The 15,675-nt window shown below is 41.1% G+C and overlaps 1 protein-coding gene across 5 annotated transcripts in view; it reads left to right on the top strand.

Annotated features, from left to right (window-relative positions):
* Positions 1–15,675, top strand: part of COL16A1 (collagen type XVI alpha 1 chain) — a 950,832-nt gene that overhangs the window by 895,732 nt on the left and 39,425 nt on the right. For all 5 annotated transcript variants that reach the window (XM_078680648.1, XM_078680645.1, XM_078680647.1 and 2 more), the window contains 3 exons: positions 3,463–3,529; positions 3,668–3,841; positions 7,778–7,855. In XM_078680648.1, the coding sequence (XP_078536774.1) occupies positions 3,463–3,529; positions 3,668–3,841; positions 7,778–7,855 (319 nt within the window). The remainder of the gene's footprint in view (positions 1–3,462; positions 3,530–3,667; positions 3,842–7,777; positions 7,856–15,675) is intronic.

The raw sequence follows: 15,675 nt of genomic DNA, 5'->3' as shown, positions 1-15,675 counted from the left end.
CCCTCATCCTTCCATGAATGCTCAGTACTTTTTATGGATCCTAGAGACCCTTGTTTTTTCTAGTTTCATCAGGAGACATTCTCCTGATCTTCTAGAATTTCCTCCTAGAACAACTTTCACTTTAATTCTTAGTAGTGAATGCCATTTCAAGGGAAACAAACCCTGTTTCCTTTTTTTCAGCAAGAATAGCAGCATGACACCGATTTGGCAATTCTGAATTTGCTCAATCTTAGCCCAGCTCTTCTCTGACCTGGGAGCCTTGTGAAAAAACACATTTTATATATGTCAGAACAAGTTAACTTCCCATCCAAACTCCCAGGGCCAGAAGCCTTTGAGCTAAAACAATACTAGCCAATAGACATGTCCTAGACATCTCCTAATTCAACCTCTCCGAATGCTGGCTCCAGCCATCATAGTGTGTTCATTGAGTCTATTGAATACTGCAGCTTTGCTTTGTTCTAGGAGAACAGGGCCTTCTTTGGTCTTGCGCCATAGAGGCACATTGCAGGCAAAAATAGATTAGTCCTTAATACTTTAAGGCGGTCGTTAAGTTTGGTTAACCTTGCTGATTCCTGAGCACTAAGTCCCATCTTGCTGACCCTTCACATTGGTGAGATATAACTCACAATGAACAATTCCCAGCATTAGACTATGCAAGTACTCACAGTCCTGCCAGCATGCCCACCACATTAAGGCTGGTCTCGGTGTCTAGGATTAGCCTAATCCTAGGCAAGTGGTCATGTCCTGCTGACTCTTGACCAAACATCTGCCTTTGGCAGCATTAGAAGAGGAACGTATGCTGAGCACTGCCATTAAGGAAAATCAACCTACCCACTACTTCAATAATGCTGGGCGGCATGTCTGAGGCTAGCCTTGTTGAACCATAGGCAACTTGTCCAATCTTGCTAAATCTTCATATTGCAAGTATATAACCCACAATCTGCTTTCCCGAAGATGAAAGTATGCTGAGCCCGGCCAGACAGAAGAATCAAAACATATCCTACCCCTTTAAGAGTGGTTGCAGTGTCTCTTTCTGTTTGAGATAATGGGGTAATTATAAAAACAGATCCAGCTTTTGTGACAAATTCTAGGCAGGTAGTTAATCTTCCGGCTTTCTTTACATCTACCAAAGAAAAATTAGGCCCTTTGCAGGATGTTGAGAATCATTTGATTTATTTGGAAAGGACAAACAACGTTTGTTTAGCAAATCATTTGCTTGTGACCGGTGGTGCAGCAAATCAAGAACATACAGAATTTTCTTTTACTATCAATAGAAGTAATGGATCCATGCAGTCTTACCCTTCTCTTTAGTGAAATATCATCTCCCTGTAGGGACACAAGGAAGGTCCACTATGAGGAGTCTTGCCTCAACATGGAGTAAAGCTCAGGATGTTCCTATTTTTCCTATTAAGAGAGATTTGTAGACTGGCAAGTTGACCTTATGTGAACACTTGTCTACATTATTGCAGAGCAAATGTATTGGAGCAGTGATTTCTAACCTGTGGTCTGGGGACCCCATGCTTGAAGACTACTCAGGGAGTCCACAACTGCGTAGAAAATTACCTAATTTTAACATACTAATAGTGTATGTAAATGAAGAGGCAACATTTAAAGTTGAAAAATCTTTAAAATTCTGTAAATGTGAAAGAATTTGAATTGGAAACTAAAATGTAAGCTAGCATACTCAGATAGATTCGTGGGAGCAGGCAAGTGCATCAAACAGATTATATATAGTATGGACGATGAGTGGCCTAATCTAAATTTAGAAAAGCTTTAACCTTCCCATTAAAATGTTTTATATTTCTTTGTGAAATATATAAAACATTTCAGTATTTATGTTTTTTGTTTGATGAATGCTTGTTTCTGTATTTGTTGTGTTTTGTTTTGCGTTTCAAATAATCGACAATGCTTATGCTTGTGTACTCGGCTTGCAGCAATGACACATTGGGGGTTCTCGGATTGCATAATGATTCAGAGGGAAGTTCCTGTGTTCCAGTAATGATTAAGTGGGGGGCCAAAGAAGTCAAAAGGTTAAGAACAATTAGTTTAGCGATGGATGGAAAAAACTTTTGGGTGTGGTTCTTAGTTCTGCTCTTTCATGAACAAAATCCAATATTTCATTTCAATAAATCCATGTTTTTGCATGGAGTGATTTTATTTGTATGCTCTTATTTTCTTAAGATTAAAAGCTGTTGTTCAGCTTGGGTATGCCTCATAGGTAATAACTGGGACAAGGACAAGGGACACAGAGATACATTTCTGATTACTTACTGGTAATCTTCAATGCTCTTAGTTCTACTTGTCTTCGTGCCAAAACTGCACTGCCATCCTTCGATGGTCCAGCCTTCAATGTAAGAGTGGGTATCCCAGGAAGCCTTCATGGGTCCCGGTTGGTCAGGGTTAGGCCAAAATTCAGCAGTGGATCCTCCGCTATGGCGGAGGAGCGTCATCCCCCTGCAGAAAAAACAGGAAAAATTAGATGATAATAAAAACCAATTTACTATCATTTTATTTTTATTTTCCCCGCTAGAGCCAGTCAAGTCCTGGTGGGGTCATGATGACAGCAGGGGAGGAGTAGTGCAACACTGTAAGTGTGCATGAAGGTTTGGCCGGCCGTCTAAGGCCAACGAAAGCATCATGCGTACTTAGGTTTCTCCAACCCAACTGTGTTGCACAGCCGGGTTGTAGAAACAGCACAGACTACCAGGCACTGTCTGAGTGGCAAACCGAGCTTCTCAGCAAAATCCTGGCACTGCTCTCATGTTATTGAGAGAAGCGGCAGGATTGGGTAAAGACCCTCTGCTGGTGTCCCAGGGACTGCTGGGGCATCATCAGGAGAGATGATGAGCACCGAGGCAAGTGGCAGCGTGGGTGGCAGAACAGGTAAGTTTTTTTATTTTGTTATTCTTACTTTTTCACTAATCTCCAACCCGACCCCGGCCTCCCCCACCCCCCACTTGAGTTTTGCGGCGGCCACCACTTCCAACATTTCAGAATACTCTCCTATATTTTTTCTGAGCGGTGGGGTACACCTCATTGGTAACAACTGGTAAAGGAGAAATATGATCAAGAGTTATGAGAGATAAGTAATCGGGACATTATCTAGGTATCAGCAGCTGTGATAAAAGACTCCTGATGGATCTGATTCATTATGCAGAGCTAGGAGCAGGATTTCAGTTTAATTCCAGAAAAAGAGGATTCCTGAGCAAATTGTAAAATCGTCCATGATTTTCAATTCCAGGAAGCACACCTTTTTAAAAAATTCTGACAAATGCTTTGCAGTCATTAACAACATAACATGCATGATCGGGTTCCTAGAAAATGGACTACTGAATAATTGCACATTTTCTATAAAATGATTATAAAGTGTCACATTAAACTTCAAAAAGCTGAACGTGGATGATTGTGAAGTCTAAATTGATCAAAACCAACATCTTATGTCTCTATGTCTTACTTCTATAGGCAGATGCAGTGAACTATGATGAAATAAAGAGATTTATACGACAGGAGCTGATCAAGGTCTTGGATGGTAAGAAAGTGCGGTGGATTTGGCTCCTTCAGCTGTCTTTCGGAATTAAATACTTGAAACTGGCTTAAATGAGTAATGGCTGTATTGGCTTGGTTGAATCCACAGGTGCCTTCTCATCTTTCTCTCTGCTTTCCTTAGAGCGCATGGCTTATTACACCAGGATGCAATCACCAATGGAAGTGGTATCATCTCCAGGAAGGCCAGGAACTCCAGGCAAGGATGGAGCTCCAGGCCGGCCAGGGCCACCAGGAAACCCAGGGCTGCCTGGCCAGATCGGCAGAGAAGGACGGCAAGGAGTTCCAGGGATGAGAGGTTAATTTCGTCATTATTCAAATAATTCAGTATCTGATGCATCTGACATTAAAAACTGTCATATAACAAGTAAACTCCTAGAGCAGTCAACTAGGTTTGCTGCTTCCCTAAGCAAAGGAAATGACCAAGCTCCTCGGCCTACTTCTCTCTTGATTTACAAATCTAATGCTAAGGGATTGTTTACTACTAATGCAGAAAAAGTTATGTATTGGAATCTTAAGATTTGAGGAAATCGTCACAATTGCAGAATTTCTTCCATCTAAAATGGCAAAGGAATTTCCTTTTGATTTTTACTTGCAATTGTAATTATTTCAAGTAATGACAAATGTGAAATATTTGGTCAGGCCTGAGGTGTACAATAAAGCGAATGTTAATATTTTGGAACATTGTGGAAATGTTTTCTAACTTAATGAAAAGAACATAGATAGCTAACAATTTCATACTAAATGTTTTTCATTCATTGTTTCAAAGTAAATTTATTTTGAACTACAGTTTCCAAACCACTCGCATAGATTTGTTTATCTCAGATACTCATTTACGTCAAAAGCATCAGATTGAGTATCGATCTACATAATTTGAAACAGTTCTTTTTGAGGCTTCCTTCCATATGGTGGCATTGTCATAGATCTTAGAGATGTTCTCTTTGAATCTACCCCAGGGAAAAAAGCATTGTCAGTTCCTGGGGTTTGCCATTGGAGGCCTGTACTACTACCATAGTTTTCTTCCATTCAGCTACTATGTGCTGTGAGAGAATTTACAAAGGTACTTTTTGTTGTATTTATCCATATTCACATATAAAGAGTTCACCCCTGTCCCTCATAGGTGATCAGCTAATCAAAGTCAGATCACTGGCTCACTCTCTGGAGAATCTTCATCCAGTGCTGAAACTGAGGATTTCGCTCCATCAAAGGAAATCCCATTTGATTCCTCACTAAATGCTGGGATTGCCAAAATCTGGGCTTATGTACTGGGGTCTCAGTCATAGAAAATCACCAGCCTTGCAATGGTGCACTCAAGAGCCGAAACATCTGAGCACCTGTTTTTTTTTCCCACCACTTTCCCACATAGAAAAATAATAACAGATTTGTCTTAGCCTGATTTTGGATTGCGTATCTCTTGAGAAACTATGTTTGGATTGACCCTTGCCAGGAAGAATACGTTATATCCAGAATCTGGAGCACAGTGCCATTTTTATAAACCTCTGTTCTTTTTGCTCTTCTATGTGAAAAAGATGTCTTGATGTCCTATACTGCTGCTAGGTTTTACTTGAACTATCAGGGCCAGACTCAGTCTCATCATCTTTGTAGTTTTGTAATGCAGATTTGGTACAGGTCACTCCAAAACATAATTCTCCTGTTGTATCACATCTAGAGAAGAAATAAGTGAAATATGGTGCCTAAAGCAGACTCCTTCATTCTCACCATTGAGCTCAAATCAGTCAGTTTCTGAAACATGGGCAACCTCTGCATCATTTTCTTTTGCCAGAACTGATAGCGCTCAGTGGCCATCGGGGTCACCCAAATGACAGCTGCTGGAAAACTATCTCCTGTTAGATGGGGTGAAATTTTGTCTGTATTCCATCTTTCAATTTCACCCTTTTCAACAAATCCTTTAGAAATTGACGAGGTCCAACAAATGCTAATGGACCCCAAAGAGGAATTTGGAAGTTCCAAAAGTCTTTTTAATTAATGTTGTGTCTTTTACAGCTTACTTGGCTAATGCAAGAATCCTAGTAGACTCGTACAGGCAATACATGGTGCTTTTGGCACTTCTAAGCAAGTCAAATGATACCTTTTGTCATTTCTTTGGATTGTTTTATCTGCAACCTCCCATTAGAAATCTTCATTCCCAACAAGATATAAAAGTCTCTCCGTTCCAGAAACTATTTAAGCAATGAGCATCTCACTTACGTCCAGGGTAAAGAGGCCAGATGATATTTTCAGGATAATGACTAACTAAATGTACCTATAGAAAGTTGCTTTTAGAGCTATCCTTTGTATATTTATCAATCAACCGCTAATGTCACTCAATAAACTTTGGTTATAAATTAATTTGTAACCTTGAAAAAACTATGAACAAAAATAAAAATACTTAATTCTCATACGTATTGTAAAGCCATTGATAAAGCACAACAAAGGTAAGACAGTAGGGGAAAAGAAGCCAGCACGCACAAGAGAACAAACAATTGTGGGACATAAAAGGCCTGTTATCTAAACATACGTATCCTACTCCATTTAAGTAATAATTCCAGTGGGAGGGGTGCAATCTTTTCTGAAAATCCATGGTTCAACCTGCGTCAATGTTTTGTTCTCAATTTGATAAACATAAAGAATAACCTCATCATGGTATTATGTAGTCTTACAGAACTTAGGGCATGGCTTAGTTTGTTTGATACAAATGCTACAGATATTCCTTCCACCTTATCGCAAGTGCTATATAATTGAACGCATAATAAGAGCGACAGCATCTCCTCCATATTTGTGATGGAGTAACCTGTCTGTCAAACTCATCAGGCCCTTGGTTCCCTAAGATTGCCAAAATAGAATGAACAGCCTTTCATCAATCTGATTCTAGCATGAAAACAATCAAGTGTATAAGGCAAGGCCTCAACTATTGTTTATTCTTTTCTCAAATTATACAGCAGTATAGAGCAGCACTGATGTAGCCAGTTATGTCGGATTGTCTTGTAATTGCCAAAGAATTTGTTTTAAGGTGTCAGAGAAATTGACACAGCATTCTGGTCCACCAACCGTCCTAAAAATGAGGTTGTCTTACAATTTGCACATGGTAATGTCAAAACGACACACATAATTGTCGCAAGCGTCACAGTCCACCAGTCCATGAAGAAGTAAACATAACATGACTGTGCAAGGGACCTTCCTTTAAATCACTTTTATGAAAATGCATTTTATGTGGATATTCTGAACATCTGACTTGAATCTAGCTCTCCTGGACCCACCTTATCAAACTACTTGAACGCATTTTAATTTACTTCGGAACATTATCCTTCTTTGCTATTTTCCAGGATAGATCATACTATTTCCCAGCTTTAGGAAACAGTACTGAATCTGGATGTTTCCAGAGCAATGAAATTCTACTTGCACTAAATTTATTCTTTTAGAATTTCTGATACTTTATTAATTGACATGGGGCATTTTCTCTACATTTGGAAAACACCTCTATTGTCAGATGGATAGATATAGTTCTATGGGGTAATTCATTTTTGGAATCTATTGTTTTATTATTTTTTCAGAAATCTCAAATAATGTATTTTGAGTGTTCCAAATGTGATACCCAATAAGAAAACGACACAGAGCACTGGAGAGGTAAATAGTTTGGCAGTGGGAGCAGAGGGCGGAGAAGCCCATGAGAGAGTGATTTCCATTCAAGGGAGACAGCAACATGGAGCATAAAGGAGAAAGCACATGAGGGACAAAGCTAGAAAATGCATGCACATGCACTCTCATGGAGTACATTAGCAAAGACAAAAGTAGATTCCTAAAAGTGAGCAGTGGAAGATGATTGAAAGCCAGCTAATAAAAGCCATGGTATAGAAGCCATGCTTTAGGTGAGGGAAAGACACAAAATGGACAAGGAAAGCCATCGACAAAGAACAGTACAAAAGAGTGACAATAAAATCAATCAATAGTAAGCAATAGGTAGACTATAAAACCCAGTAAATTCATAGTAAACCCACAATAGGTCTTTTGCAGAGAGACAGCTTGCTCTGTCTGGTAAGCATGACCGTAAAAAACTTTTTGCTTAATGGAGTTTTTGGTGTAAAAACTTCAGTGTGCTGCATTCATGGACCAAAGTATTCTTTTATTTTACTTTCAATATCTGCTGAAATTATTGGTGAGGATACTTGGTAATGTTTCAGGTATATTGTGGTATAAATCTTAACTGCTGCCTCACTCTCTCTCTCGATTGTGCCAGGTGATCCAGGAGCCAAAGGTGAAAAGGGAACCAATGGTATTGGCATTACGGGTGACCCAGGCTCTCCTGGCTCTCCAGGTAAGAATCACTTAATTGCTACCATCTAGACATGAATACCTTCTGTAAGGGCAGACTATTTTATTATTTACTTTATCACCCTACTCCAATTCCCACACTCTGGCTGCTCTACACCACTCTGTGTTTTTGGTCATTTCCTTAATCTTTTACATGCGGGCTCGTTTGTGTGGATGATGTGCTCCCTTTCCCAAGAGTGTGGGATTGAAGAATCTGACAAAAACTGTGTTTGCCGCAGACCACAAATTTTTCCCTCATCCCCGCATGTTTCCAACAGAAATCACAAACCACCACAATTTAATGATTAAAATAATCATCACCTCTCCAGGGCTTCTTTGCTGTGAGTGGACTACACTAAAGAACCTCTGTCTTGCGTGGTTTCTCCTTCATATATAATATCATACACTGGTATTATAATTTTACCTAAATACTAAGTGTTGAGAACAGACTCCAAGTCTTTTGGGCGAGCCATCTTAATGAGTAAACCAAGTCTTTCCAAGAGATCTTTCAGAAGTGAGGGCTTGTGCCCACCAATATCTCTGCAAAAAGAGCTAAAAGTCATGTATTTAACCCAAACATACTGGCTAAAAAGTGCCCAAGAACGGGTGGAAGAAAAAATGAATGATAAAATTCCAGGCCATAAAACCTATTATGTAAGTAAGAGTATTATGTGTATAGAGTTAGTAAAATCGAAAGACCATGGCTAATGCCATACTTAAAAAGGACAGTGACAGTGGGCCTTTCAGAGAATTAAGTAAAAGAGTATTTGGTAGAGGAAATTCTTCCTCTTCCTGTCAGTGAGTACTTTGATTTCAGATAGATTATTGTTTTTCTGCAAGATTACTAAGTAGCATATGATTGAATTCCCAAAGCTGACTCCTGTTTTAAATATATTCACTCTGATTTTAGATAGTTGGTTATCTGCTACAAGGGCTTTGATGTACAGCATCATTTCCAGGAGGCCTCTGATTCTTACATGGCCTCAAAGGATTCTGCCCAACTAATCTGGATTTATACTGGACCATTTGACCTTTAGCAATAGGTGGCGATCATTTCTACTCTTCATCCAGTAAAAACCAGAAACTGAAGCAATTTCCACTACGGTGGATGCTGATAAGACATTTGCTTCTGTAGAATAGCCTTCCATTGTTGTGTTCACTAGAGCCACTAGCATGGTATTGTGTGAGAGCACATAGGCAGAGGTGTCAGGTTTCACGGGTACATCCCCTTACTGAAAGTACACTGATGACATGCTATAGGATGTCTAATAGCCAAGAGTCAGCTTGAGATCATTAGTCGAGGCAAAAGAAATTGGCAGGCACACAGGCATACATACAAACCGGGGCAAGTCTGAGCTGCTACCACTGACAGACAGCACTTCAGAGATGTGCCAAGACTTGGAATATCAGTGCACATACAAACAATATTAGATCCCAAGGGGTTTATATCATCAGAGGTAGGAGCACATTATTTAAAAGTAGCTGTGTCATAGGTGAGGTAATATCTGGGGATTCTGTGGAAAGGTGGAGCAGGCGCCAGGTTTGCCGTGTTTCACCCAGGTTATACTTGTCTGTGACAAACACCAATTTCTCCATTGGCCATTACTGCTCACCACACATATCCTGATAACCATTTTTATCTGTTTAAACCAGATTTAAAAGTCCAAGTTTCTCATTTATCCTTTCAAATTGTAAAACCTAAAATCAACAGCCTTTTGTATTGATTCAATGTCCCACAAAACAAGCTCCAGACATTTGTTTAACACTATATCCAGTGTATTACCTATGCATTTCTTTGTCAAACTTTGGTTAACTGATATAAAAACAATCTGGGTGAGGCAAAACCCCAGAGAGAAACAACTATACTATGGGGAGAACTGGTAACCCCTGACTTGGGAGCCTCCCACTGGTAGTGCAGGTCTATAATCTGGTGGTGCAGGCACATCAATCCTTGATTTGTTTCTTGGACATAGAGACCTAGCATATATATATATATATGTAGGACCAAGTATGCTCACCATCTCAAGATGAATGCATATGGGAAAGGGTCCAGCACCTAATAAAGAGATCAATGTAGGGGTATGGACATGAACATGTTTGGCAGCCAAATTCATAATGTGATGGCATAAACTGTCCCTCAACTGTACAGATATCCAAGGCTTTGCCTTTTTGTCTGAGAGAGGATATAAGACAATGATTCATATGATGAGCGTAGAGATGTTAGGGAACTTCTTTGTGATACTAGTCACTCAAGTGTCAATCACTTCATGGGCCATGGAAACTTACAATTGTTATTTGTGTTTACATATTACAGAATAGGGCATACTATGTCCATTTTGAGTTTCCTGGCCCAGCTCCAACCTTTTGCAGTATTACCTATGGCTTTACACATTGAGCATTTTGGGCAGATTAGCTGATAGACAATGTGCAAAATGGCTCTGGAGAGCAAGCTGAGACTAACACTAATAGAAAGTCTAAGTGAGACAGAGTTACTATGAATTATATACTATACGAAGGCTGGTAGTTGCTATGTTGTCAGACTAAGTTAATTTCGTAGAATTATAGACATAAATCACTTCAATTCACATTTTTATATCAGGTTATCCATACGCTGGAACATTGCAGCTAGTCAACCCAAATACTTCAGGATTGTGCGTTATGTGAGACCGGGCAGTCCAAGAACTCCTTGCTTGGGGTTGGCCTCAAATGAAATAGGCCTGGGCAAAATTTCAATTACTCAGGAATAATTCATGTAAATTGCTTGTTACGCAAACTTCCTGAAATTAAGACACTTCAAGTAATTAAGCAGCATTTACTGTAAAAATGTACTGCAAATTAATGTAAATGCAGAATGCGAGCAGCAGTTGTTTGCTGCATTTTGAATAATTATACATCATTTTGTAGAAATTTCATGTGAGTTTGCAAAAGCAAATTACGTGAATTTTGCACATTCTTATAATGGAATGGACCAATTTGGCCGTAGGTCCTTTGGCCTGTCTAAGAAGAGGAGGGATTTACTCCACTGCCCTTACAGAAGACCAGTCTCCATATTTAGTGATCTTCACCAAATAGGCAGAAACCTTTATGCTTTCAAAGGAGTTGCAACCATGGCTGCTCCTCTGAAGGCCCTTTATCTTTGCTTGTTTAATGCCGCAGCTCAGCCAAGTAAAAAAATTTGACAAAGAAACAAATGGTGCATTTAATTTGAGAAACAAAAAATAAATGTCCCTGATTGTGTGGTTTCCTCTCCTCATCGGGACCACCAGGAATTTCCTGACAGGCTTGAACAGGAAAAAAGTACTTCTGATGGGTACTTCTAACCATAGATTCCTCACTTTGTGACTATACAAGGTCCCATGCTCGATCCAGAAATTGTTCATAACATTGCTCCTGCATGCCAGCAGGTTGCATCATGTAGCTCCCCATCAGCTTTATCCACCCCGTTAATTACATAAGAGCAGCATATAAGTGCCAGCCCTCTGCACTGACGTTAGTTCCTTTCTTCCACTGCCTTCAAACACAGATCTGGAGCTCACCCACTCTCTACCTCTGACCTCTTTTGGTGAAGTTTTTCCACCAAAATTCTTTCTCTAGTGTGTCAGGGACATGTCCCCATCGAAACCTATAAAGTTTAAACCTTGTAGGAAATTTCACCAACAAATGTCTGTGACAGATTCCCACAAGGGATCTCTTTAATGTCAAGCGTCAATGCACGATTCCAAGCCCTGTAGCGATTTCACCCAGATGAAACCCTAAGTGGACCAGGACCTCAAATTCAAACTCTACTCACTGAACAAAGAAACATAAGGATTGCTCCATGTAAAAGTTGAGGCCGCAGACCCGCTTCTGCTCTCGAGTCCGCACCTGTGAAAGATCCTTCTCACATTCAAAATGATCAGGGATGTCGAAGTCTAAAAATAAGACAAAGCAGGATTCTTTTACATCACTCCACTCTCAATCTGGGAAGTTGCAGGGACATCTAGGTGCCTCTGGGTATTGGTCCAGCTCTCCTACTGAGGAGACAATTTCACAACTGGTCCCAATCCTCCCTGAATTTCTGGGTCCGTCAGTAATGTCACAACACATAGCAATTTTCAGAAAAGACATGTTGTGGATCTTCGGCACTGTTCCAGCTCCCTCTTGCACATATTCAGGCCCCATAGATCTGAGGAGGCATCCAATCAGAATAGCTTTGGGAGGTAAGTTCTCAACGCCATCTGTGCCTTTTGACTCCACTGTCGGGTCAAACTTGAACCTTGGGTTGACTTAGAACTAAGTGCAAAAATCCACAGTTGTTCCTGCCAAGTTGGTGCTGGCTTTGACCACCCCGACCCTAGGCAGAGGATTCAACTGTTTTGTCTATTTGAAACTGAACTTGACCTAAGGCTTCTCACCCACTTAAGTCCCAAAGCAGCCGGTCCAACCTCATTCTGACTCAGACAGAATGTTACCACCACTTAGGAGAGGCAATCAACCACTATAAAATCTATCTGGTTCTGATTAGGAACTTAGTCATCATGGTCTGGGTGATGACAATGGAGATGACTGGGATGATGCAGCCCACTGCGACAATGATGACAATCTTCTCTTTTTAGTGTATCTGGTGCATAAAAAGGTACATTCATCACAAAAAATAGCGTTAAAATATTCCATATAATTACAATACAGTACATTTGAGCTTAAGCCATAATAAATTCCTCGGAAGTACATTAGAATGTTAAAACACAGGAATATACAGTAAAATTCCTACAAAAATGTCATTATCCATGTCCCACTAGAAAACATTATAAATAGGAATTTTAAAATCTTGCTTCCCTCCAAATGTTAAGGGGGGCCCAGATGTTCAGACCTCGCTCCCGCATCTTCCTACCCCTTCGGGAATATAAAGCTGCCTCCATATTGTGGATCCAGAGTAATCTATGCGAATGGCAGAGCGCACCTGGAGATCGGACCCTTCAGCACTGCACCTCAAAAGGATTAAGAACAAGAGAAATGCCTACTTCAGGAAAATAAAGCGCACAAAGTTGGACTTCTTCAGCCGCCAGTTGGACCAAGCAAAAAACAGGCCAAGAAAACTGTTCGAACTAATCAAGACCCAAACAAAGACACAACCCTTACAATCAAACAGCACAACAAGCGACACCCCACACTGTGAAGCCTTCTCTGCTTTCTTTAAGCTAAAGACTGACAACATAAGAAATGACCTCATCATGGATGTAAGCCGATTCCCCAACCACGCCAGAATGGCTAACACTCAACCTAAAAACAAGGCATCTTGGCTGTACTTCGATACCTACTCGGAAGAAGCAATACACAAACTGCTCTGCACCTTGAAGCCCTCTAATCACCTCACAGACCCTCTACCTGCTAATGCTGTAAAAGACTTCATCCCCTTGCTCCTCCCTCTCTGGACCAAAATCATCAACTGCTCCCTGCAACAAGGCCTCATTCCAGACTCCCTCAAGGTGGGGCAAGTCACGCCTATACTCAAGAAACCTACAGCTGATCCGTCTGACCTAAACAATTACCGGCCCATCACCAATATCCCCACCCTGGCCAAACTGCTGGAGAAATGTGTCCAACTCCAACTAACAAAACACATTGACCTATTTGACCTCCTCAACTCTCATCAATCAGGCTTCCGAGCGAAACATAGCACGGAAACAGCTATGACACACATAATTGATGACGCCCTCCAAATTCTTGATCGCAATGAGTCCTGCCTCCTCATCCTTCTTGACCTCTCGTCAGCATTTGACACGGTCAAACATGAGAACTTGCTGGAGCTGCTAGGCACTAGAATGGGTCTATCGGGAACTGTTCTCAAATGGTTTTCGTCCTTCCTTCACAACCGGTCTCAGAAGTTCAAGATCGACAATGTGCTATCTTCACCTGTGCCTGTAGATCTAGGTGTTCCACAAGGATCCTCCCTCTCCCCCACATTGTTCAACCTCGTCATGGACCGCTCGCCACCTTGCTCCAAGCTTCCAATGTCCAATTCCATATGTACGCCGACGACACACAACTTTACCTAAAGCTTCAATCCCCGGAAGATATCAAACATCTGAATTCCACGCTTATTAACACTCAATCCTGGCTGGCCGATAATCACCTCAAACTAAATGCTCTGAAAACTGAGTTCCTACTCATCTCACCCCCGGCGAAAATTTCCACCACCCAAACATGGCTCAATAACTTAACAGCACTCAATGTCCAACCTACCATCGTGGACTCAGCAAAATCCCTAGGCATCACACTCGACGCCAAGCTCAACATGCAGCAGCACGTCAGCAAAGCCACAAAAGCAGCTAATTTCCAAATCAACACACTGAGGAAAATTAAACCCTTCCTCCCTGCTGAAGACTTCCAAACTGCTGTACAAGCGTTAGTCATCCCTCGAATAGACTACGGAATTGTGGCCCTCAGCGGACTCCCACTATCCACAACAGCACCCTTAAGAGCCTCCCTGAACGCTGCCGCGAGACTCATTACTGGCTCAAGAAAACATTTGCATATATCCCCAGACTTAAAGTCCCTAAAATGGCTGCCTTTTGAAGCCAGAATACAGCTAAAAATTGCAGTTATGACACATGCGGCCGTGCACCACAATGCACCCAACTACCTCGCTCAAAAGTTGTCTATAGCAGGAGGTTCGAGATCCAATAGAAGTTCAAAAAATCTACTCCTGAAACCTCGTAGATTCCGGAAAGAGAAAACATACAAGCGCTCCTTCTCAGGAATGGCACCCAGGATCTGGAATGCGCTCCCTCCTGAAACCAGGCGTATCTCCTCCACTGCACTCTTCAAGAAAGAGGTGAAAACCATCCTTCTGGCCAAGATCTCCTGAACCTTATAGGTGCTGGATCAGAGACCCTGCATTGCTTTGTATCACTGCTCACCTTGTCCTTTGGCACTATACTTCTACTTGATGGGGTCACTACTACGCTACTTTCGTACTACCGACCAATATAGGATACACGTTGGTTCACTGATTCACTCTCCCGATGCCCCCACTCAGTGCTCTCTCTATACTAAAACATCGGTATAAGCCTTCCACACACCCAAGGTTTACCTGAACACCTCTGTAGTGGGATCAATGACTTGTGCCGTCTTATATTACTTGTTTACCTGATTTTATATTGATATGTTTTATGTATGTTATTATTATCCTATAATGTTAGTGACTACTATACTGCTCCCATTACCTCTGTTCATTCCTACTGCCCCTACCCTGTCTTTGTGAAGCGCTCTGATATCTGTAAGGATCTTGTTTGCGCTATATAAAACTTTGAATAAATAAATAAATAAATCTTGACGGCGACATCTGAAATGAGGGAGCCATAGAGTCTTTCCAGCCCGCAGCCAATATTATTTTGAAAACAGCCACACAAATAAATACAAAAGCTTCCTCCTCTGATTTCAGTTTCAAACTAGAATCAATGCCCAGAATCACAAGGGGAGGGGATAGGGTAACTCTAGTCCCTAGCAGCCCCTCCCAGAATCTTTCGATCTTTGTACCTATATTCCTAAGTGCACTACATTGATAAAACATGTGTATCAGGTCTGCCGGACCCTGGGAACATCTTGGCCATTTGTCATCATCTTTTTCCCCCCACTCAAGTAGCTTGGCTGGAGTGTAATATAAATTGTATAGTGTCAAATAGGGTTGAGCCCTGAGATTTGAAGAACGGAATAAATTGCCTGCCATCAGTAAAGCTCTATCCAAATCAATGTCAGGGTCATCTAATTTCAAAGCCCAGTAGGCCTCCACCTTCTCCATATCATCCTGTAACTTAGGAATCAGGCCGGAGTATATTGTACCGA

This window comes from Lissotriton helveticus, chromosome 3_1 (assembly GCF_964261635.1).
Source record: "Lissotriton helveticus chromosome 3_1, aLisHel1.1, whole genome shotgun sequence".
Classification (NCBI taxonomy): Eukaryota; Metazoa; Chordata; class Amphibia; order Caudata; family Salamandridae; genus Lissotriton; species Lissotriton helveticus.
Note: the sequence above shows the minus strand (reverse complement) of the source record. Positions and strands in the feature narration are given on the sequence as shown.